Consider the following 24,674-nt stretch of genomic DNA (forward strand, 5'->3'; position numbering starts at 1 on the left):
CTTTCTAAACAAACAATAATACTTATTTACATTGGTCAAACAGTACTTACCACAATGTTTTTCAGTTTTAAGTTGCTACTTTAGCACTTCAGTTTACTTTAACTTATAGTATAAAGTCCACCACCTCACAGCTGATCCCCACTTTTCTGAACCGTTGTTATGTTCTTTAATAAAATGTTTTCTCTCTTGGTTGATTCGTTGCACATGTTATTCATTGTTTACATTTTTACCTATAGATACCCATAATATCTGCCGAACATCTGACTAGCCACAAGTATGTTACACAGATGTAGACATTTTGTCATCAAACAGTAAGTTTACAATGTATTGCTTGCATAGTTTTCATACTCTCTTTGTGTATGTGTATAACTTGGCATTTTCAGGGACATATTGGATTTTAAAAAAATAAAAGTTATGGAAAAATGTTATGAAAGAATTGATATGGGTTTCTTTGACATTACTCAACTTCTGGCACATGTCAGTCACAGTATTCATATAGAAATGATTTTTAAAAAATATTACAGAAACTGACAAGTGTGTGTGTGTGAAATGAATTGGTGATTTCAATCTACCCTAGTCAACAAAATCACAAGGCTGCCACATCTGGCATTAACAATCACCTTTGCTGACACTTTCAGCAGAGGCCAAGGGTCAAACAGGCAGAAAGCTGAACTCCCCTCTTCCCAGAAACAGATCTCACAGATTCTGTACAGCAGCTACTCAGTAGCCTGTAATTTACAATACTTACCAGAGTTCCCACCACTCTGCTTTTGCAGGTGATGTACGTGGTGGTGGAATCAATAATCTCTTCCCTATCTCACCTGCAACCCAACCCTTTCTGCTAGCATATTTGGAGTTTGTGCAGAGACTCTTTTCATAATGTTGAACGGTGAGGAGACCATTCCTCAACCATTAGGCTTAAGTGATGTTGAGAATCTTGCTTCCAGCCTTCTGCATTTCACCTTTAATTATGTGATCTGCTTCTTAAAACATCAGCCTCCCATTTTCAGGGGGCTCAGGATGTAGCAAACTCACTTTCTTTTTATCTGCCCTGTGTTTGTCCCCTCCAAAAGATACAGCAGTTATCAACTTTAAATTAATGCTGTTCATACCCCAAGTACATGAAAGGCCTTTTGGGGAGGGGAGGCCCCAGGTTGTTAGCACTGACACTCACTGTGATGGGGCACCAGTATTTGCTCTAATACCCCCCACTTTATTAACTGGAATTGGAAACCTGCAGGAGCAGGAAGTGTCATGTTAATTACTGTTGACTCACTATGGCAGGTATAAGGAGGTGGAGTCTGATAAGCCAAGTCTACCCCAGTGATTTAGCAATAATTGACCTGCAGCTCCCTGTAAGGTTCCAACACCTTCTAACAGGGTAAAGTAACTGGAGAATGCTGCCATCTCATTCTAGTGCCATCTTGCTGCCCTGCTAGGGAAAGTAACCCTGGGACCAGTCAAGCTTAGAATGGGGCTCATATAGTATTATTTTGGAATGAACTCTCATTAATAAAACCAGAGTTTATTAAATGAGAATTTAGGTTTTGTTTGAGACTGGACAGAGGCACCACTATCTCTTACGCCCCGTGGGCCATATTTGGGACAAGTCTCTTTACTGAGAGTTGCTTTAGAAAGACCTATTAAATTGCAGTGTCTGCTAAGCCAGACTCTGTAATTGAGAATGAGAATTTAATCATCAGCCTAACTCAGCCTGTGGCTTCTCTTGAGTGCAGGTTGCCAAATTATGATAAATTATGTGTGGTATTTTTGTGAAATAGGTTACATAGTAGAGAGAAGTCATGCTGAGAATACAAGCTCAATTTCTACTTGCATATGTTTGGCTTGAACTACAGTCCTAGATATTATGTTTCAGATCTTTATAATTTAACCTTTCTTCACAAAGAAAGACTTTTACTTGACTTTACCTGTAGCGATTCTCCCCCCCCCCCCGATCTTTCTATGATGAAATTCTAGTTTAAATTTATGATTTGGGCTGTTCTTTTTTGTTTCTGTCTGATATAGTATCTTATCCAACTACACTAGGCTAACTTAATAGCTGCAGCAAGTAAATATAGCTCTTCACTCCCACGCCCATCCCACTACAGAGGTACTGTCTACTAGTCAGGTTCGAGCTGTAAATAACTTATCATTCACTATGGCCTCTGTGGTATTTAGGTACCTAGTTGCCATTTTTATCAATGATTTGCATAGCCCCTTCATTGTAATCTTTCTTCAGCAGAGGAGAAAATTTATTCTTGACACTAGTTGATGATCAATCCTGAAGGAAAAGGATTGATACCCCTTGTAACTTTTATCCTAGCTGGAGTGATTTCAGATATTATTGTAGTCATAGTCCAGTCCTTTTTTAAAAAATTCACACTAAGCTATTTGCCTTAGCATTATCCTACAACAGTGACTTCCACAGGTTAATTTATTATTGCATTTAAAAACTACTTCCAGTTATTCCTCTCCCCTTACTTGTCTCCTCACCCAATTATATCATCTATTTAATTTCTCCTGATATAAAACACCACCTCCCCTTTCTCAGTTTCTACTTTTATTGCCATTCTCTGGGCCTTTTCTATTTCTGCTATGTCCTTAATGAAATGATGTGCCAAAACGGAATGCTTTATTAAGGTGAGAATGTACTATTGATTTAATATATGGAATCATACAAGTTCCTTATTATTCTGTTAGGCCATTTTTTTCAAATTTTCAAAAGCACCTAAGTGACTTAGGCCCAAAGCCTCAGGCACCTAACTCCCAGTGATTTCAATGGATTTTAATCCCTTAATGGCCTAAATTCTGTTTTCAAAACGACAGGCACTTAAGTGTTTATGTCTCATTAAAAGTCACTGGGACTTTGGCTCCTAAGTTGCTTAGGCACTTTTGAAAATGTTACCCAAAAATCTTGGTCCCAACAAAGTCAATGGGAATACCGTCTACTGACTCCGTATACTCCAGTGAGACCAGGAACATGGCCCCTAACACAAAGCCAGTAAGTGAGTGGTATACTGTTAATCCTAAGATTTTACTAGGTAGAGGAGGCTATAAAATACAAGAGATGGGGTTCTCAAACGAGCCGTCAGCCTGCACCCCCAAACCACGCTTCTCCTCCAGCATTTATAATAGAGTTAAATATAAAAAATGTGTTTTTAATTTGGAAGGGGGGGTTGCACTCAAAGGCTTGCTGTGTGAAAGGGGTCACCAAGGCAAAAGTTTGAGAACCACTGTTCAAGAGCAACAGGATACAATTTTATTATACATGGTCAATATGTATATTATGTCTAATATGTCTGCAAAGTAAAACTTTTCTGTGAAGAAATTATTTGAGGGACAATCCTGTAGCCTTTTTGTAAGCAAAATTCCTCTTGACTTCAATGACAGATTCGCCTCATGTTGAGATTGCTTTAAGGAAATGAATGAAAATGCTAAATTCATTTTCTTTCTGCCTGCTTCCCTTTCTAGATCATACTAAAGAGAAAAGGACAGTGTGCTTGGATAGAGAAAAGGACACGAGCATTAGCCATAATGTATATACCGTCAAGCCACACACAAAAATTCCCTCAGCAGTAAGACATCCACATACTGCATGTTAACAAGATGAAACGACAACTTGGAAATCCACTGCACACTGTTGCCTATATACTTTGTACATTTAATTGATATTTGTGCTGAGGTGATCTTATTGTCTAAATCTACAACATTGTCTATCTTTTCTAGCACAGAGGTATGCCTATATATTTAAATATGCATACATAGTCTATTTCCTACATAATCATATATGTCATCTTGAAAAGACAGACTATGATGTAATCATAAATCTATTATGTATTGGTACGTCTGTAGACCAAGATATAATTTTTTAAAGTAAGTTTATTTCTTTCAAGGTTTACAAATAACAAAGGTGCACCTTGTATTTAAAATTGCCATTATAGATGAGAGCGTGCATGCACAGTAATTTTTGTTTAAGAGTAATATTTTTAATGTAATAGATTGTAAGAAGTGGTAAGAGAGGTATCTGACAGAGATGAATGTGCCAAGCAAAACCACAACTGTGTATATTTTAAAGCACATCAATGGCTTTAAGTACTATGTTGTTAAGGATTCTCATGAAGTGCCATAGACTGTACATCAAATTAGAGTATTATTTCTGCAGTGTTATTTTCAGAGCCACATTTTTGCTTATTTTGTTAGTACTATTCAGTCAAAGGCACCATTCTGTTTCAAAACCAAAGCTGTCTCAGAAATGGCCGATTCAACCTATAATAAAAGTAGACAACAGAAAAACCAACTATCAGTACAGATTAACGTAACACATACTGGACATATAAATATATATAAACTATTTTAAGGCATTGTAGTGTAAAATTTATGCATATTATACTAAATAACTCAATATACAAAAGGGAAAAGCCATTTCTGAGACACAGTAACAAAAATGTTTGAGGAACTTATTTTGCTTCTATTTATAGCCTCTGTCAAAAGTCAAAAGACTATAAATGCTTTGCAGAGATGAATTTCACTTTTGCTTAAATGTTTCATCAAAGTCACACTTCAAAATAGTGACTCTAAACAAAGAAGAAAGAAGCACTGACATCAGATGCATGATAAACCAAAATATGAAAAAACTGAGATGTTAATTAGCATAGAATTGGGTGGGTTAAATACCTGGGTGAGTTTTGTGATTTTTTTTTTTTTTTTTTTTTTGGTTCAGATTAACTGCTTATAGCCTTAGAAAGCCTTTACAAAATAATAATAATAAAAAAATAGATGTGCATTCAAGTTTTTAAGAATGGATTCATCCAAAGGAATTCCTTTTTGTGGTTTGGATGTTGCAGTTAGTAAAGGATATTTTTGCTCTGTTCAGCAAACTGCTGAAGTGGGGGCCAGGTCACTGGTAGTATAGCATGGAGTGGAAGAAGTGTGAGTTCAGTTATAGAACTTTCCATACTTCCAAGTTTACTGCAAGTTTTTATGCTTGAGAGAGATGCTTTCTAGTATAAGAATGATGTGTTGATTTTACTGATTGTACTGTACATCTATTAAAGCCTTAGATTATTACATTACGGGTTAAAACCCATACCAATGTAATTTCAATCGTGTTAAGAAAGTATAGATGACTTCACATGTTATTGTAGTTACTTACATTACAGAATATTACTTATTTTTCTTGTTAAAATGTAGTTTTTATTTCTTACATTTATTAGATCATTTTCATTTTCTATTACCAGTTGAATACCATTTCAGTTTATAGAATTTTGTTTTATTAGACTATACTGATGACTTTTTCAAAATACAAAAAAAAATAAAAAAATTAAAAAGTAGGTTTTTTTCTTCATAACATATTCAGTTTTGAATTTACATGTAGTGTCATGAGTATTTGTATTATTGTTAACTAAATGATTTATATTTTACTGATTTAATATTACAATGTAAGAACGTCAGTCATTGTTAGTTCTTGTCTAGTTTTCATTAAAAGAACAAAGATCTTTTATATGGATATCTTATAATTATATAATCATTGCTAAGTAAGAAGTTCAGTTGTTGCTATCGCAACAATCCTGGCAGACAATTGAATAATATTTTGATGATTTATTTTGTTTGTAATTAGTTATTATAAGAAAATCTAGTTCCTAGATATTAGAATAAAATTTATTTTCTACTGTATCCATTTCAAATGTTAAAATATTGTTTAAATATTTTTTGAAATCCCTGAATATCAGGCCTTGTTATAAATAAGCTGCATAATCAATAGATCAAGGGACTTTTTGTTGATAATCCAAATACTCAAAGTTTACGTAACAAGAATTAAAGCGTGTGTGCAAACTCTTGAGGGTTGATTATGCTGCAGTTTAGCATGTGGGAACGTATAGAGAGAAGGTTGACTTTTTGCACTTCTGTATATAGTCAAAAAAGAGAGAAACCTGTATAATAGTAAGATCTTATTTTGAATAAAAATGTCTATAATTACAAGGAGTTTTGTTAAGGCGAATAAAATGACAGGCTGAACAAAATTGCTTGCAAAAGTGGCACAGAGTTAGCACTCCATACCCCTTCAAAAAAGTTGCTTTGCTTTATGTGGACAGCTTGTAGTTTGCCAGGATTTTTTCAGCTGGAAAGATATGCCATCCTTCCAAGATCTCATGACTGACAAAAGCTCCACTGGTTCAAATCTGCCTGAAAATCATTACTTTAAAAAAAAAAAATTAAAAAAAAAGCAGGTACTTCAAACCATCAAGGTGAAATCATGGATTAAATATTCCGTACATTATTCAAAAACTACTGCATGTTTAAAGTATCAAAAACAAAACAAAAAAAATAAAAAACAAAAAAAAATAAAAAACAAAAAAAACAACCAACAACTATATTAAGGATATATTCTATTCAAAGCCGTTTCTGACAATTTCAGTGGTTTATTGTTCACAAAACAAAAATCTTCAAAACAGATATTGACTTTCACAAAAATTAAATCATGAACAGGCAAACCAAACAGCACACTGTAGCTGTAGTTATGTGATTATTTTTTATTGTAATGGTCCTGTTCTTTTAGCAGGTGAAAAACAAAAACCTATCAAATGTTACCATTTGAATGAAAAGCACTCAAGAAACCATGTAATTACATAAGCCAAAGCTGGAAATAAAAATGATTAGACCATTATTTTATCTGGAATATTCAATATTCACACTGATTAATTAATAATGTTGCACTTACTTGCAACCCTGCAACTTTCATCTGCTGAAAGGACAGATGTGCTTGGTTTTACTATTATGTAATCACAGACTTACTTTTTGCTTGTAGTTGCTGCAAATTATGTACTCTGTCCTGGGCTGCAATTTGTTTCCATGCTTATTTTATTATTACTGCTATAGTTGACCTTGCTGTATGGAAAAATAAAGTGAAATTGCCCTAATAAAACTTCTCTTTCTTAATTATATTTTTCTATTTCAGATTAAAAATTACATTTGTTTTGTTTTGTGTGCATTTTTAATGGATTCACACATTTATGTCCAAGGGGGATTATTTAAATGAAAAAGATTCTGTCTGCTCTCATATTTTTATTTTACAGTGTACATCATATTACATATGCAATACAGACCATGAAACAGTGTATTATATCCAAATTAGACATTTGCAATCCTTTACAGACCTGTCCATGCATTACTGAACATTCATTTTCTGAGTTCCTGACTTCATAGATTCATAGATTTTAAAGCCAGGAGATACTGTTTTGATCATCTGATCTAACTTTCTGCATAACACAGGCCAGAGATCCTTACCCAGTAAGTTCTGCAAAAAGCTCATAACGTCTGGTGGAGTTATAGCATATATTTAAGAAAGATATCCAGTCTAGATCAAAGAATTCCAGTGATGGAGAATCCGTAATTCAGAAGTTCCAATAGTGAATTACCCTCATGGTTCAAAATGTACACCTTATTTGTGTAGCTTATTTACACCTTATTTGTGTAGCTTCAGTTCACAGGCGCTTCATAAAAGCAAAATATTAAAAGTAGATTATTTCCCTAAAGAAGGTTATTTCTGCTTCCTGAGAATTATATTTATTCAGGGAGGCAAAGTATTAAATTGTTGAGGATTTTGTCCATTCAGTGTTGTATACATTGGAGACATGAAGCCATATCATGACAATCATTTTTGAGTAGCACACCCCATGGGAAATTCTAATTACAAATTGATGGTATTATAGAGCACTGGTGCCCCCAAGAAAAATACCAACAATGTCTTGCCAGTTACCCACATAAGGGCAAATCCTAACTGTACCCCTGTGGGACCTTCCAAACTCATTTTTAATTAATTTGGTTTGTTTTTTAATTATGTGACTTTTTGGCACCTGGGAACGGGGGCTAATAGGACTGGCTACAGTCAAGCAGAATGTGGCCATTGCCCGCGGAATTATCACCACACTTAGCTTAGCTGCTACACCTCCATCTTAACTGCAGAAACCCTCATCCGAATCTGGTCATGTATCACTTTGGGATGTGGTCTGGCCATTGTCCAACAGGGCTCCATCTTGCAAATAGATTCACAAACAGAGATTTCCACTCCCATGTGGAATATCATTGAGGATCCATGTGTAAAATCTATTTGCAGGATTCCATTCTCTGCCTCCCCCTTTATCCCCCATTCTGTTTGTTAGCCGTCCAACCTGTGCTATGCAATGTTATATTCATGTTAGTTCCAGGATATCAGAGTCACAGGGTGCATGAGGTAATATCTTTTACTGGACCAACTTCTGTTGGTAGGAAAGACAAGCTTTCAGCCTACACAGTCAGCAGACCTGAAGAAGAGCTCTGTGTAAACTCAAAAGCTTGTCTCTCGGTCTCCAGCAGCAGTTGGTCCAATAAAAGATAGGCCCTCACCCACCTTGTCTCTCACATATGCTGGCATTTGAAACTGTGTGAAAGGTGAGTTATTTTACCAACTATGTTGTTTTAAAACTCCTGTTTACTCAATGCCTAAGTTTGGAAGTTGCAGCTAAAGGCAAGAGATTCAAAGGTTCTAAGGCCAGAAGGGACCACTGTGATCATCTAGTCTGACCTCCTGTATAACACAGGCCATAGACCTTCCCTGAATTAATTCCTGTTTGAACTAGGGCAGATCTCTTAGAAAAACACATCCTGCTAATTTTAAAAAATCACCATCAATGGAGAATCCCCCACAAACCTTGGTCCATTGTTCCAGTTGTTAATTCTCACTGTTTGAAAATGTGCGCCTTATTTCTAGTCTGAATTTATCTAACTTCAGCTGCCAGCCATTGGATCTTGTTTTATCTTTGTCTGCTAGATTGAAGAGCCCATTGTCAAATTTCTGGTTCCCATATAGGTACTTACGAAGTGTGGTCAAGTAAACACCCTTTAAGCTGCTTTTTAATAAGCTAAATTGATCACTATAAGGCATGTTTTCCAATCCCTTTATTGTTCTCATAGCTCTTCTCTGAACACACTCCAATCAATCAACAGCCTTGAATTGTGGACACTAGACCTAGACACATTCCAGAAGTAGTTGCACCAGTGCCAAATACGGAGGTAGTATAACCTCTCTACTTTTACTGAAATTCCCCAGTTTAAACATCTATGGATTGCATTAGTCCTTTTGGCCACAGCATCATATTGGGAGCTTACATTCATCTAATTATCCATCATGATATGAGGCCGCACATGGGTACTACTTGGTCATTAGTGAGCAACAGGTTACCTTCAGCTGAGCTTCCCTGCTCTCATTATACAGGTGTTCAGGGCAAAAGCTATCACAGTAGTTAAGGCAAGAAGAGTATGGGCTCGCACCTGGGTTTATAGGACTGGCTTGAGTCCCAGGCTGGGGGAGTTTTCTGTTTACGTTCTATTCGTGTTAACTGATTTTATTCTCTCGATCCCTGGAGGAAAAGACTTGATGCTCTGTGATTGGTTTTGCCCCTGCCTAGTCAGCCCACCAGTTGACAATGCTGATTTCCAATGAGTGCTCCAAGAGGGCCAGTCAGTGAATGTTTAACCGGTTCAAATACAAACTACTTATACCTGTAACTCTAACAGGGTGGCCAGCCCATTTAAGACCCAGGTGGCTTGGGGCCGGTCAGCCTGCTGAATTAGCCCTTCCCTGCTATGTCTGTGTAGGGTTTGGGACTTAAAAGGAGGAAAAGGCATCAGAAATGGAAGTCCCTGGGCAAAGCTACCGGTGGAGGGGGAGAGAAGGCAGGTAAGTTACGCTGGCTGAGGAAAAGTGCTGTAGGGACTTTTCTGTAGCAAACCCTGAGGAGAGAAGGCAGTCAGAGAAGAGAAGAAGTCCTAAAGATTAACAACGGGGGCTGGCCTCCAGAGGAAGGCACTGCTCTGTAAGCAGAGTGGGGAAAAGACTGTACAGCTAAGTTGGGGTGAAGCACCGACAGAGGGTTACTTTAGAGCCTGAGTTGGAAGAGGAGCCCAGATGGGGCAGACTCCCCTGGCTGGGGAGGAATGTGGGGAGGTGGCAGCTGGACAATGAGACAGGCCATTGCCAGTGGGAGCCTGTGTAAAGTAGGGGGTTGAAGGCTGAGCCCAGCGGAGCAGGAGACTCTTGTTCTGATGTATTGGAGTGGGGACTAAAGGACTCTGTCCCCTTGGAAGGGGTTGAACACTTTAAAATGGCTTCGCTGGACAGCATCTGGAGTAAGCCAGTGATAGTTGTGGGGAAACTGAGGTAGTGCTGCAACCCTGGGTTTTGCTGAGAGTATTTGCAATTAGTGTGGTTGGGCAGAATGTAATTATTTAGTAACTGTAGAAGCAGAGGGCCTGGTTCTTAGCTCTGCTATGCCAGTCTTGTACTGAGGCAAATATAGTTACCCGTCAGGGCCTGATGCTGATTTATGACTGTTTTTACACAACTGTAATGCCTGTATGTTCAGTAGAGGTTACACTAACCTAAATGAGACCAGAATTGGGTCTATAGGGCTTCTGTAGATTGTGCTCTTTTACTGGAATCAAATGTATATAGCAAAATTATGCTTCCTACTTTTATAACAATGAGCACTTATATAGCACATTACAAACCAATGCATGTTCACAGCATTATGCAAACATTAAGGGACAAAATCTGCTCTCAGTAGCAGTAAATTTCATATACACCATAACGCTGTCCCTATTTTTATAGCTAGCATTGATTGACTGAATTATTGGATGTGAGGAAAAGAAGTGCTCAGAAGATAAAGGTAAGTGCAATATATTATTATTTATTTGAATGGCAAGAGAACCTTGGAGCCCCAGTCATGGACCAGGGGCCTCATTAGAATCATAGAATGTCAGGGTTGGAAAGGACCTCAGGAGATCATCTAGTCCAACTCCCTGCTCAAAGCAGGACCAATCCACAGACAGTGTTTTGTTTAACCCCAGTTCCCTAAATGGCCCCCTCAAGGATTGAGCTCACAACCCTGGGTTTCGCAAGCTAATGCTCAAACCACTGAGCTATCCCTCCCCTCTGAAGTCTAGTCATTAATATTTTACATTTGTCCACTGCTCTAAACCAAAGAGGGAAGATAACCAAGGTGTAGCGCACAAGGGGATGGTGATACTCTGAATACAACATGTCAGATAGAAGTGCTAAGTGAAGCGAAGAAATTGTTGCCATACAGCAATTCTGACACTAACTGCCTGTAGCGCACACACTCCAGGCCCATGTGCATTGCCCTTCCATAGTTGTTTGACAGATATCCCATTTAGGTCTGGTCTATACTACCCGCCTGAATCGGCGGGTAGAAATCGACCTCTCGGGGATCGATTTATCACGTCCCGTTGGGACGCGACAATCGATCCCCGAATCGGCGCTCTTACTCCACCAGCGGAGGTGGTAGTAAGCGCCGCCGACAAAAAGCCGCAGAAGTCGATTTTGCCGCCGTCCTCACAACGGGGTAAGTCGGCTGCAATACGTCGAATTCAGCTACGCTATTCACGTAGCTGAATTTGCGTATCTTAAATCGACTCCCCGCTGTAGTGTAGATGTACCCTTATAGAGTGTTTCCTCTCTCTTATATGCTGCTCTGTCGAGCTGCCATGTCACTCAGTCAACTGCACCAGTGCTGTAACCCAGGAGGTGCATTTCCAGTGGGGTAGTGTCAGATGATTTGGTGGCTTGAAAGAATGAGGGTTCCTGTGAGATTCAGGTTGGCAGCCCTAGAGATAAACTAATCAGGACTTACCTTTTGTTCCAGCCAAACTTTAATTCTGAAGAGTACCTCTGTCTTCCCAAAGGGTCCTGATTTTTGGACAGCTCCATCACAGCTGTAACACTATTTAAAATGTATAGAGAGGGCCCAGAAGTAAACCTGGGAATTAGAATTCCTTCTACAGTTACACTGAGGGACACAGGATAGGAAAAAGTTGTTTAGGGGTTGGAAGGAAGGGAAGGGTATGTACCCATCTTGTGTGCCAGTTGTTTGGTTGTATTAGTATGAGTTCATAATATACATGGACTGATGTAGGGAATCCTCCATGACCACAACGCTTAAACATCTCAACTTTGGACATACAGACTAGAGAGAATTTTCTGGTGAATCAGGCAGAGGCTTCTGCCGAGTGGTAGCCAATTTCATTGCCTGGCAGGTCAGTTTCTCAAAGAAGAAATTTGTGTCTTGGCATCAGGGAATTTTTCTAGTGTAATTTGCTTTATTTACGGTGAGAGCAGTAGATGCCTGAAACAGCAGTGGTCAAACACCTAGGAAATTTCTCCTTCTAGGAATTCTAGCAAAAAAACAGTACCTGGTTTTCCCACTCTGCTCTAGGTACTGACTCTAGTATGAGAGGTTACATCACAAACCCTTCTCCTGTTTGCAACAAACCCCCAAAAAGAAATTGTAAAAGAAAACTAACAATAATATAGCATGTCTTCGGAGACTGAATATAAGAAAAAGAATTTGTAAAACTCTGTGGAACATTGCCACCTGGTGACTTCTGTCATAATAATATTATGCCCACTGCTTTCCCGGTGCTGTGTGGTTAAGATTGGCAGGGAGATTCCTAAATCCTGATTCCATTTATACTGAAATGCCTCCATACTTATCCCCCTACACCTGTGACCTTTATTGAGGAAGGGACATACTGATGCAGCAGGCCTGACATGCTCTCCAATTTTAGCAAACCTGGGGATTCCAGGACTGCTATTGCAAAACACGACCAAGGTGATTGACTAATAAAGGTCTAATTTGTAGGAATAGCTAAAATCAATCTCTTTTGGAGGGTGGGGTGGGGCATACAACTTGTAACTGAACATCAAATGTTTAAAAAAACCATCCAGACTAAGCATGAATCAAGTCCAAATTTTTGATAGTTAGAATGAACATTAAAGAATAAATAAACCAACAGATTCCTCTTTGCTGTTCTGAGGCTTTAAGAAATGAACTGAAATCCCTCTTGTAAAATAGAACTGTACAAATATGGATTACTGCAAAACTGCTTTCTGCTAAGCACAGCTTTCCTTTCCAGTTTGAGATGTTCATTATCTCCAATATGAACACTGACGGGGACAGTACTACAGAGAACGACAGGTGTTGAAATGGAAAATTACTTGCCATAGGCAGCAAACAAGTAATCACAATCTTATCCTTTGTTCTGCAGACTTATAAATGGAGCTCTGATTTTTCCAATCTTTAAGATGGCTTATGGGCATGAGAGAATGCTGTACATACAGGGAAATCACTTGAGCACAATCATGATGGGATTGTTTGTTTTTAATCAGACACTACTTTTTAATTTTGTAATAATCAAAAAATACATTTACTTATAAATGATAAGTGGTTTGTTAAATATTTTTAAGGACTTGTGAAGTTCATAAAGCTGCAATATGCTTTTTAAAAAAAAATCTACTGTTTTGTCTCCATTGCTAAAGTAGCTCTGACCAGCATAGAGTTCCAGTAGATGTCAGTGTTGGAATTTGGTGAGCTCTGGGAATCTGTCCAAGCCCAGTGCCATACTAAACAGATGGACAGTGTAAGCAGTTCTTAGAGCATCACCAAGTAGCAAGGGTATTTGGGAAAACCTGCTTGCTGAGGGACTTCTGGAATGCATGCTACCTTGCTAGATTGTGCCTTTTGTTTTAAACAGTGAAACATCATGTGATTGTATTATAAACTCCTCTTAAATGCTGATGGTGTTTCCTTGCTATCTGAGAGGGTATCAACATAAATACTCTTATTTTTATTATTTTATTTTGCCTCATCTCTATAACACGCATACTGAACTTGTACCCAGAATGTAATGAAGAGAGAACTTTGAGCCTCCTAAGGTTTTAATGACAGAGTTTTATGCTGATGCTCTAAACAAAGATCACAGGTCATGGATGTGAGTTAAGGAACAGTGTCAAAATCAGAAAAGCAGCGGTCCCTGTTAGAAAGGAGGAGTTTAACGATGTTTATACTAAAATATTTGTTTGGCTGTCTTGGACCAGATTGTATATTGGTGTAAATGTGAATGAATTTGGGTCAGGAATCTGTGCTTAAGAGTTCTGCTTGGCCTTGTCTTTCAACTACTTAGAGATTTACTTCACTCTTTATGGCATTGTTGATAATCCTACAGTATGCTACAAGACTATTTTCATAGCTGTTATTGTGACAATAGGCAGCTCTTCAGTGATAAAAATGTTGTACAAGCCTCTTAGCTGGTGGCACCACCAAGGATAAGATGATTGTGGGGGCGGGAAGGGGATTAAGAGTGCAAGCAATGTATCATTTGAAAATAAGAATTGTAATACAAATTAAGGGCTAGATTCAAGGCCCCACTGGGATTCACAAAACCCCTGCTAAGCTGCTCTTGAAACCTGTAGGCACAAACAATTGCTCACTGCTTAAACTTTTGCAGTAAAAGTTTCTTAAGCACTTATGTTTTGACCGCTGATCATGTGCACTGTAGCCCCACGGTAGGAGTCTGGACACCTAAGCCCCAGTGCAATGCACAAACAGGAGGAAGATTGGTATTGGCAGTAGAGTTATGGGAGGAACACCTATCGAGTAAGCATGCTCAGACCTCACCTACTGTTTTGGGCCCCTATAGGTGGGCCTACCCAAAAAGGCCAGGTGGGAGGATCACTCCTTCACAACTTTTAGCCCAGTGGTTAGGATACTCAGCTGGGTTGCAGCAGACTCCCAGCTCAAGTCTAGGAGAGAGGGGACTTCCACCTCCCAACTGAGTGCTCTAACCACTGGGCTCTGGGATCTTCTGATGTGGAGCTCCTTCAATCTCTCCTGTTGCACTGTTGATAAATAACAAAAGAATCACAGGGCCAGAGGGAGAGAACAAGCATGGGTGACTTTGTACCCTAGTGGTTAGAGCATTCACCTGGGATGTGGGAGACCAAGAATTCAGTCCCCCTGCACCAATCTTTTATTATCCACAGTGGAACAACTTCAACAGGAGAACCAAAGAGAGTCCCCCCCCCTCCATATCAGCATATCCCATAGCTCAGTAAGTAGGTCGTTCACCTTGGAGGTGGCAGATCCCCGGCCAAATTCCTTCTTCCATTCAGGGGCAGAGGGGACTTGAACTGGGAGTCCCACACATTCCAGGTATGTATCACTAACCAATTTGGGCCGGGTGCTGATGGGGTGTGTAACATGAACACTGATCCATGCCCCTCCCCCAAAGACCTATTTGGAGGAGGGATTCATCTTTGTTTCAAAAACAAGTATCTTCTTCCTCATTTAAAATAATAAGAATCCAAACATAATGGGCAGAGATCTTCAGCTAATGTAAATCAGTGTCACTCCAGTGACCTCTGCGGAACTACCCTGGTTCTCAGTAGCTGAGAATCTGGCTTTAGCAGCCAAATTCTGCTCTCCTTTGCACCAACATTAATTCAAAATAACTCTCCAGTGGTTAGTGGAGCCACGCTGGATTTATACCAGAGTTACTAAGAAGAGAATTTGGCTCTATGTATTCACTTTTTTCCTTCCTGGGTGATTACTGTGATCTGACAGTTCTGGCATAACTGGGATTAATACCCTAATCTGCTGATTCTCCATAAATGGCTGTGTGAATGAATAAACTGGACTCCTCTTGTTCTCCACAGACAATACACAGCCTAGGTAGTGTCAGTGCAAATTTACCCATACTGCTCTGTGGTTGTGCCTTAACCCAGACTTAGGGGAACCACTTCCCTGTTTGTGCACGTGGTGTTCTATGGGGGGGCACATTGGACACCTTTTTCTTTAAGCATTGTAGTTGCTGTGAGTAGAGGGTGTGAGTCACGGTCTCTCATTCTTATACCACTCTCCCTCTTTGAGGGTTACACCCACCTGGGGTGCAGGTGACAAGCAGTCTCTTGTGCATATGAGACTTGAACTGTCTCTGTGATTAAATGTAAATTTCTTATTCACACCGTCCCCCGCCAGAGAATGGCTGCTTAAGCAAGTGATAGCCCTTAACACTTTGTCTCTGAAAAACTTGTTTGTGTGTGTTACCCAGAATTACAGCATATTGTAATAATGATCATAGAGTAGAATCTCATAACTTCACAAATATTTCAACAGGATAATGATATTCAGCAGATGATAACTTTTCAAATGATATCTCAAAAGGCATAATTATACAAAATGTATCACAGGCTTGTAAAAGTCGTGAACAGCCTCTCTTCTTTCCTCTTCTTCTCCCCCCCCCCCCCCCCCCGATGATGGAGCTGGCTACTTGTGAGTGTAGGCATATCTCTTTTTCAGTTGGCTGTTCTACAGACTGTTGTAATATGGGCCAGTCAGTCATTTGTGTGTGTGTGTTGGGGGGGGGGGCGGCTGGGGGTTTGTTTGCGACTGTTTGCCATTTAAAACAATAGTATCAAGGGTACTCTCTGTAATTTTGGACACCAGAGTATAAGCAATTAAAATGTTAGCATGCTGTACTGTTGCCAGCTGTTCAGTACTGGTTTTAGGCCACTGAAAACTTGTCACTGATTTAATACACTGCCAATCATAGGATGGAAGGGAAATCAAACATGGATTGCACGCTTTGTTAACAAGTCCTGTCCATCTTTCAACAACAGAAGAAAAAGTTGTTAGTTTAAATCTTGATGGAGACTGAGTGGTCTGTTTGGGTACATAATCTCTGCAATTTCTTGGAATTGCAGAAGTAGATGGTAAATATGCTCCAATACATGTTCATGCTGTATCCTCCATGTGTTGCAGAACTTGATTACTGTCTAATAACTCATCTACCTCACCTGACCTCCTGGGTTTAGCAAATACTTAAAAAAAAAAATGAATAAGTTCCAACTCCCATGCAACTCTGAGACCTTTCCATTTACTTCGGTCAGAGTTGAATCAGGTTGAATGAATATATGGCACCAAAGAGGCAGATAGTACCATTGAAGTTTAAGATTCCAAAACAATTATAAGTTATTTCAATCCAAGTGTGACAGCTACCCTGTCTGCTCATCTTGAGTCAACATGTATTATTCAATAATGCTTATTTATGACACTGACTTAGAAATCTCAAGTTAATTGGAAATTTAGCAGATAGTGATGCCCCACCTTTTCTTAAGAGTAATGGTACAAGTCTGATATTTGTCCTACTTTTATGTAGCCCACCTCATAATAGCAATTCACTACTCTTGCATGTATTGGCAAATCTTTCTTCCTGGCATCTGGGTTCTCATCTTGTCAGTAGCAAGATTATAGTTCAGACCCAGATGGCTAAAAGGCAGTATACACATAGCAGATTACCATACAATGCAGCAGAAGATGTACATACTTTTTATCATAACCCCTCTTATTTGGGACAGACTATAAATAACAGTATGTTAATGTAAGCACCGGAGTCAGAAGATTTAGAGGAATGGAGCTCTCTGCTCCCTCTAAAGGGGAGAAGAAGAAAAACCAGGTCTGGCCAATTCTCTTTCCATGAATTATAATGTTGCTTATCCACAATTCCACCAACTGAGTTTTGTTGCTTAGTTTGAAATTTTGTTTATCTTCTAGATAAGAGTATTATTACTGTGCTCATGAAAGGGAATAGGAATTGTACAGACTATGCTCTGGAGTGAGCGGGCCACCCTGACTGAATGGATAGTGAACTTTTGGCTTGGCAGCAAAATCCACTCTCTCGAGAAGGAGAAAGGGCGCTGGGCTAGAGACGAGGGTTCTAACCCCCGGAGCGAGCATTCTGTGTAAGGATTCTGTTTTTTGCCTTGGGATGTCCACCTGGCAATTCTGTGCCCAGACTCTGGTGCAGAGTGAGCTGATACTAGCCATTATCGGAGATGTCCAGTCATGTTTTTATATTACCATAATAGTCAAAACATGGTTTAGTTTTTTTATAAAAAACTAAAGAGCCGCTACTACTTTACACTCGATCTAGAAAATAAGATTTCCAAGCTGTAGTATGCAATTTTTTTCAGCACTTGCATTTCATGAGAAACTCTGAACATATTTTTTTTTTTTTTTTCAATCTGAATTGGAATGACAGCAAACTTCTAAATGTCCAAATATCCCCTGGAACAGAAATTCCATGTTTTAACCTGCTCTGTTTTTAGACAGCAAAAAGGATGGTGCTAAAAACTGTCATGCTGCTATAACTTTAGCACCATCTAGCTCACACCCACAGTAACTCATTCCATCTGGGCAGATGTAGGCCAGGAGAAGAGGCAGAACTAATATTGGGTTTGGAGGATGGGATTGACTGGAGGTTTGGGGGAGGGGAGGGGAGATGTGGGGATGACAGCTCCTGCAGCAGGGGCCAACATCCGCTTGCCCAATAAACTTTTGCGAGTGGGCAACACTGTCCATGATTTTTTGGGGCATCTGACTCACAGTTTTTGCTGGTTAGTACTACTGCAAATATAACATTAAGTAGTATGCTTCTCAAGTGTCATTGCAGTACTTTGGTCATTACAGTTCCATACTCTTCAGTCCATTCTATGTAACCATCTGCCATAAATATGAAAACATTGGCAATAATGTATTGCCAAAATAATTTTATTTTTAATTAGAAAAATACCCTTAATTCTCAAAGTATTTCCTGTCTGGGGGTCCTCTGGCACTTCTTTTTTTAAGGCCAGAAGGGGCCACCGTGATCCTCTAGTCTGATCAACTGCACAGCAGAGGCCATAGACCTTCCTTGAAATAAATTCCTGTTTAAACTTACACTTACAAGCCCTGATTCTCCAGGGCTATTGAATCTGTCAGGTATATTATTCTGTTTCATTGTGACTGCAGTGGAACACCACAAGAATGCAGCAGCCCGTTCGGGAGTGCAGGAAAGCACTGAAGCAGCTAAAACACTTGATAGGGGGCACATAGCACCTCAGGGGATTAGTAATTGGATATGGAGTCTTTCACTTCTAGGTCACTCATATCCAGCTCAGGAAAACGGGAGCCAAAGCCCGTACCATCCGACAGCTGTTCAGTGGCTTGTGTCAGCTGCATGTTTCAGTCTATTTCCCAGTGGACATCTGTCCCCATCACACAAGCTACCATTACAAATGGTACTAATTGGCACTCGCCCTGATACACAGTGGAAAGAACAAGGATTAAATGAGCACAAACTAAACATATATACAAAAGCACAAAGAGGTACAGTCCATGTATTCTTCCCCCTTCCCCCCCCCCCCCCAAGGAGCCGGGGTACAAACTCAGACTTGGTGCAAATTCCATAACTTCAAAGGGGCTTAGGCCATGCTTCTCTCTTCACCATTTCTTGTTAGCTAGCTTAGGCAGCTCTTGGGTCAAATCACTGGCACTTGTAAATCCCATTCCTTGGCACCTAAGTCTCCCCATGCACTGTGTAGGGAGACAGGGTGCCTAACTCAGGCTTGTGAATTCCACCATGGTGCTGAGCAGTTAGGCACTACAGTCCCCCTTGTGAATTCCACCCTCAATGTTTGTTGTTTTCCCTCTCTCCTTCCAATTCTCCTTTCTTCTGCTATATTCTGTCCTTTCCTCACTCTTTGAATCTCTTCCTTCTCTTTGGCCTAAACCCTAATAATTGTCCCCTCTTGACTAACTCCTTCTCTTTTCCATGGTCCCACCTTTCACCTCCTATCCACACCCAGGCTCCTCTTCCTAAAAATCTCTTCAGTAACAACCTCGCTGCCTAAAGTTCCAATCATACACAACCCCACATCCTTGCAACTTCTCATTCATAAGCTCAACTCAAGATAGGGTTGTCACGCTCAAACCCAGCTACAATGGATCGACACGAGACACTGGTTTGGACAGCAGCAGTGGGAGTTTCTGCTCCAAATGTAACTATAACTATCCAGTTGGGCCATGCTCTGTAAATACTCAATGGATCCCAACAGTTCTGTCAGACACCAGTTTCTTGACCTGCATAGTTACTTATTGTACCTGTGCATATCTTTGTTTCAATCCTTCAGGTGATGAGGTATTTGAAATATTAAAAAAAATCTGAATGATTTACACAATAGGTGGTAACAGCTCTATATTTTGGTGTTTATTTCACAAGAGGCTGAGGTGGCAAATACTTTCCTTTTACACTGGGGAGTTGCAGTAGAATAAAATTGCAAGAAATCGGCATGAATCAGGTTGGGTGGGTTGCATGGAAAGGAAAGGTCACACCACAGTGGCATCCTTTGGTGCTGTATAACTGTGCCACTGTCTTATGAAGCTGCAATGTGGAATCTTGCAGCACGTAGCCTGGCGGGGGGGGGGGGGGGGGAAGGGGATAGTAAGAGATGAGCAGTCCGGACAGTAATTGTTCTCTTTTTCAATCTTTGGCATAAGAGGGCACTGTATATAGCTGGGGAGCCTTCCACGGCAGTGGTATTGTCAATTTCAGGAAACGTATGGCAAGAAATCAATCATAAGCATGTTAAAGAACAGGAGCTAGTACCAGTAGACTTTAAAAAAAAAAAAAAAAAAAAAAAAAAAAAGTTTGCACTGATTTAATGTTACTGTACAGAGGGTCTCCTGGGACATATAGGCCTGATTTTTTTCAGATGTGCTGCACACCCACAAGGTCATCTGAAGTGGGTGAGGCAGCAAGTGCTGATTACCATTGAAGATCAGGCACATCATGTCTATAAAGCTGCTCCCTGCTGCCTTCCCTCCACACATCTAACCTAAATGCGTGCATTCAGATTGTAATTTGTTTGTGTGTACCCATAATCTAATTTAAGATAAAATCTAAGCCCAGATTCTCACTGCATCATATTTCCACTGAAGCTATGCCAGTTTATGTTGGCTGAGAATCTTTCCCTTTTGCTTTGTTAGCAGTGCACTGCAAAAATTTGAAGTGGCTAGCAGCTGGATAACTCCCCCAACTTCAATGGCAGCAGGGAAAGGTCCCTGTAGGGGAGCTGCCCAAACAGCCCAGTAGGAACATTTCCTATTGGTTCCATAGAGAGAGAGCCAATCTCCCTCCCCCCCCTTTTTTGTAGACTAATAAGAATCAGTGAATTTCCATAATAGCATAAATGTTCAGCCAATGCAGAAATGAGAAGTATACCCAAAGCACAACTGTAAATCACTGGATTAGTGTGGTGTGTGTGGGGGTTTTTTGTTTTTTTTTTAATCACTAAAGGCTAAATTATCCAGATGAATTAACACATCACAGGAAAATAGCCAATAAATGGAGACCCAAATGTGAAGAAATACTATGGTAATTTTAATGAACTGTATATTACACTATTAAGCCACAGCCAAAAATTCACTATAGTCAACACACCAGCAGGGTGGAGCAAAGCGTCCCTTAATCATACAATATCATCAGCATGTCAAAATAGCCAGCTTGAAATTTCAGCGTGAGTATTTCATTCATAAATTCCTGTGATGGGTAGAAAGAAAGGGAGAAAAGTCCAAGCACTTTGGCAAACAAGTTGTGGTATCTATTGGAAACTTATACTGCACTTAAACAAATGCATGGTTCCCTTTAAGAGCAATAAGACAATTATGGGATGGAAAAAAACTGGTTAAGCCCTTCTGACAGATTTTTGTCATGTTAAGTTAACATTCTCTGCAAGGTGGGAGCTATGTATTTCATTAGACCAGGGGTAGGCAACCTATGGCACGTGCGCCAAAGGCAGCACGCAAGCTGATTTTCAGTGGCACTCACACTGCCCGGGTCCTGGCCACCAGTCCATGGGGCTCTGCATTTTAATTTAATTTTAAATGAAGCTTCTTAAACATTTTAAAAACCTTATTTACTTTACATACAACAATAGTTTAGTTATATTATAGACTTTTAGAAAGAGACCGTCTAAAAAATGTTAAAATGTATTACTGGCACATGAAACCTTAAATTAGAGTGAATAAATGATGACTCGGCACACCACTTCTGAAAGGTTGCCGACCCCTGCATTAGACATTTCCTTTCAGATACCTGCAGCAAGAACTAGGGTTGCCACCTTTCTATTGCTGGCAACTGGACCCCTGAGGCCCTGCCCCTTTTCCACCTCTTTCCTGCCAAGGCCTTGCCCCCATAACTCGCTGCTCTACCCTCCCCCTGTCACTCACTGGGTTGTCTCCACCTTCTCTCCCCCGTGCCCCCCCGAGCTGGACCACCTCTGCTCCAAGGCTGGGGTGAGAGCTGCTGCAGCCTGACAAGGAGTCTGCCTGTAGGTAGAAGGCAGCCCTGGGTTAATGACCAAGTGCCTCCCCCTGCCCCATGGTAACTGGATTGCCATATAAACCTAAATAGAAGCCCATTTTACTGTGGTCCATTCAGAGGCACATTCTACCCTGGGAGTCTTTTATCTCAGTTATCTTGGTCCTAGTTATGTTCTCAGATGCTCAGGATTCTCACTTGGAGTTCATTTGCCTCTTATCTCTGTGTGTATTATTCACAGGTTGAGGATCATTCATGTTTTTCCCCCACACCTCATTGTAGCCAAACTGCTAAAATGGCTGGCTCATATAGTTCCACTAGTTAAAAAGCCTTTTCCTCTGTGATTTGAATGTGGTGCTGCTTTCCTTAATGGACCCTCCTTTTGAAACTCATGTTCATTATGTAAACTCTATAAAAATGGCATGTAATGGCTATCACTTCCTCTTGCAGAGAGTGAAATACAGGCTTTGATGGTGGGCCCCTATGTGATGTATTTCCTAAAGACAGAGTTACCTAAGGCCACATGCTAAATTTGTACTGAAAATTGTTTTAGGATTTTCATTTACATAGATTTATCTTAGTATATGTCCTTCCCAAACCCTGTGACTCTCCTGTGGAGACAAAGCTTCATATCTTTGATGCTCTTAAAGCTACTCCTTTTGCCCTTCTAGAACAAAGCCATTTCAAAATCAGCTGCTTGTTGTTGGTAATAAATCCAAGGGATGGGGTGTTTCCTCCCAGAGGCTCTTGAAGTGGGTTTTGGATTGTATTAAGGTCTCTTATATAGTGAACCAGCTAACTCTCCCCTCCCAAGTTATGGCCTACTCTATTAGGGCTCAGGCAACACCTGTACTTTGTTTTAGGGGTGCCCCTATTTCTGAGATTTGAACTTCTGTTCATTCACTTACCAATCCTTACTCCATCACAGCTTCTAGATGAAATGCCCAATTTGGCACATCTGTACCCTATGTTTGTTGTTTAGATTGGACTTCTATCCCCCACCTCCTTATAAGGCAACTGCTGGTCACTAGCCTAGAGTGACGTTCAGGTGGACAAATACTTGAAGAGGTTACTTAAAGTAACTGGACTTCTTCTTCAAGATGCTTTTGTCCACACAGTTCCAGTGACTGCCCTCCTTCCCACTAACGCAGAGTGCTTACCTGGATGTCTGTATTATTGAAGGCAATGAGCAGTCACTGGGAGCTGCTGTGCCCCTTACACCAACAGGAGGGGGTTAAGAGGGTATACAGGACACATGCACTGCCCCAATGGACACTACTGGCAAAAAGAACCTCATGTGAGGATGCACACACCTGCATTGGGATCCATGTGGACAAACGCATCTCAAAAGACTCGGTTACTCTAAAGGAACCTCTCTGCTACTTTCTTGGGTTCTCTCTACCATTCCTAATCCAAAAATATACTTGTTTTGGATATCATTTTTTAATCTATCATAACCTTTGTTCTATCTTACTATGAATGCTGGCCTCTTCTTTGGCTACACCACTTAGCATTAGAACTAGTGGGACCCACTAGGGCCTAATTTTAAAGTTCAAGAATGGGCCCAGTACCTTTTATGATGCATGATCAAAATAAATTAAAGCATGACCTTTCCATTCCTGATGGCTGCTTTCCAACACTGTCTGCACCCTTCTATAAAAGCTCATGGGTCACTTTATCTAGTATTACTTGTAAATAACCTGGCTCGGCTTTACTGGTATTATCCTCCTGAACTATGGGTTCTGCCTCTCTAATTTTTCTCAGCTCAGTGCAGTCAGTCACCAGACACATTGCTTTAAAACTTATCTGATGGTTTTCTTTCCTAATCTCTATTTTCATGTCCCTAGGCATAATTCCAACTGACCTTCATTTTTTGCCTCTTCTTGTTAAGCTTTCGTTCAGCATTGATTCCTGTTTCTTCCCACTGAATCTCCTCACCAGTCAGACATACATTTCCCTCTCAACAAAATATCCAAGCTGTGGTAAAGTTTTTGTAGCCAAGAATATTTACATGCCCAGCTGAATGTGAAAGTAGGTTTATACACATCCTCCCCTCCTCCCAAATGACAAATATAATGATAGAAACCCAAAAGATTACCAAGATGAGAGGGACAAAGAGCAATACAAATCTGCAACAAAACACAGCCTCTCAGAGGGGTAAACGCAAATAAAGAGAAGACAAAAGTTACTGGTAAGGTAACTTTCTGGGAGCCTCCATACTTTTATTTCATTGTGCTGCTGTGAGTAAACACAGGCTTTCAGCAAACCTTCATGTGCTTCCCTAAGGTTCAGGAAGTTTTGGCTGTTAATTAACTTCTGCAAATGTTTCACAACTTCTGAGTAATCCCCCCCCCCCCCCCCCCCCCCCCCCCAGCACGGTGAGCTTCCTTTGGCCTTGTGTTATATTTTGATGGAGATTCCCCACTCAAAAGTTCCCCCCTCCTTGAACTAGCCCGGCCCTGGCATGCATGCATGTGCTTTCTCTCTCCTTCCCAGCTTTTGCTGTCTTTGGGGGTAGGCCTGCCTTCTAGCCTCTTCTTCCCCCCCCCCTCTCCCCCTTCCACTGTAAGGGACCCTACCATTTATTCCACTCCTACTCCACTAACTGGCCTGTAGGTTTGTCATTTTATGCAACCATAAGACTT

General features: G+C 40.2%; 1 protein-coding gene and 2 long non-coding RNA genes across 19 annotated transcripts in view; 2 read left to right on the forward strand and 1 right to left on the reverse strand.

The window, feature by feature from the left end:
- The window catches only part of MBNL1 (muscleblind like splicing regulator 1), a 196,201-nt gene extending 189,284 nt beyond the window's left edge, over positions 1-6,917 (forward strand). For all 16 annotated transcript variants that reach the window (XM_034782406.1, XM_034782419.1, XM_034782414.1 and 13 more), the window contains 2 exons: positions 237-311; positions 3,472-6,917. In XM_034782406.1, coding sequence (XP_034638297.1) covers positions 237-293 — 57 coding nt within the window. In that variant the 3' untranslated portion in view covers positions 294-311; positions 3,472-6,917. The remainder of the gene's footprint in view (positions 1-236; positions 312-3,471) is intronic.
- LOC117883267 overlaps positions 1-24,674 on the reverse strand; it is a 203,445-nt gene that overhangs the window by 2,351 nt on the left and 176,420 nt on the right. The window lies entirely within an intron of this gene.
- The window catches only part of LOC117883266, a 79,996-nt gene continuing 64,898 nt past the window's right edge, over positions 9,577-24,674 (forward strand). For both annotated transcript variants that reach the window (XR_004647222.1, XR_004647221.1), the window contains exons 1-2: positions 9,577-9,715; positions 10,646-10,703. This is a non-coding gene — a long non-coding RNA (uncharacterized LOC117883266). The remainder of the gene's footprint in view (positions 9,716-10,645; positions 10,704-24,674) is intronic.

Source organism: Trachemys scripta, chromosome 9 (genome assembly GCF_013100865.1).
Source record: "Trachemys scripta elegans isolate TJP31775 chromosome 9, CAS_Tse_1.0, whole genome shotgun sequence".
NCBI lineage: Eukaryota > Metazoa > Chordata > Testudines > Emydidae > Trachemys > Trachemys scripta.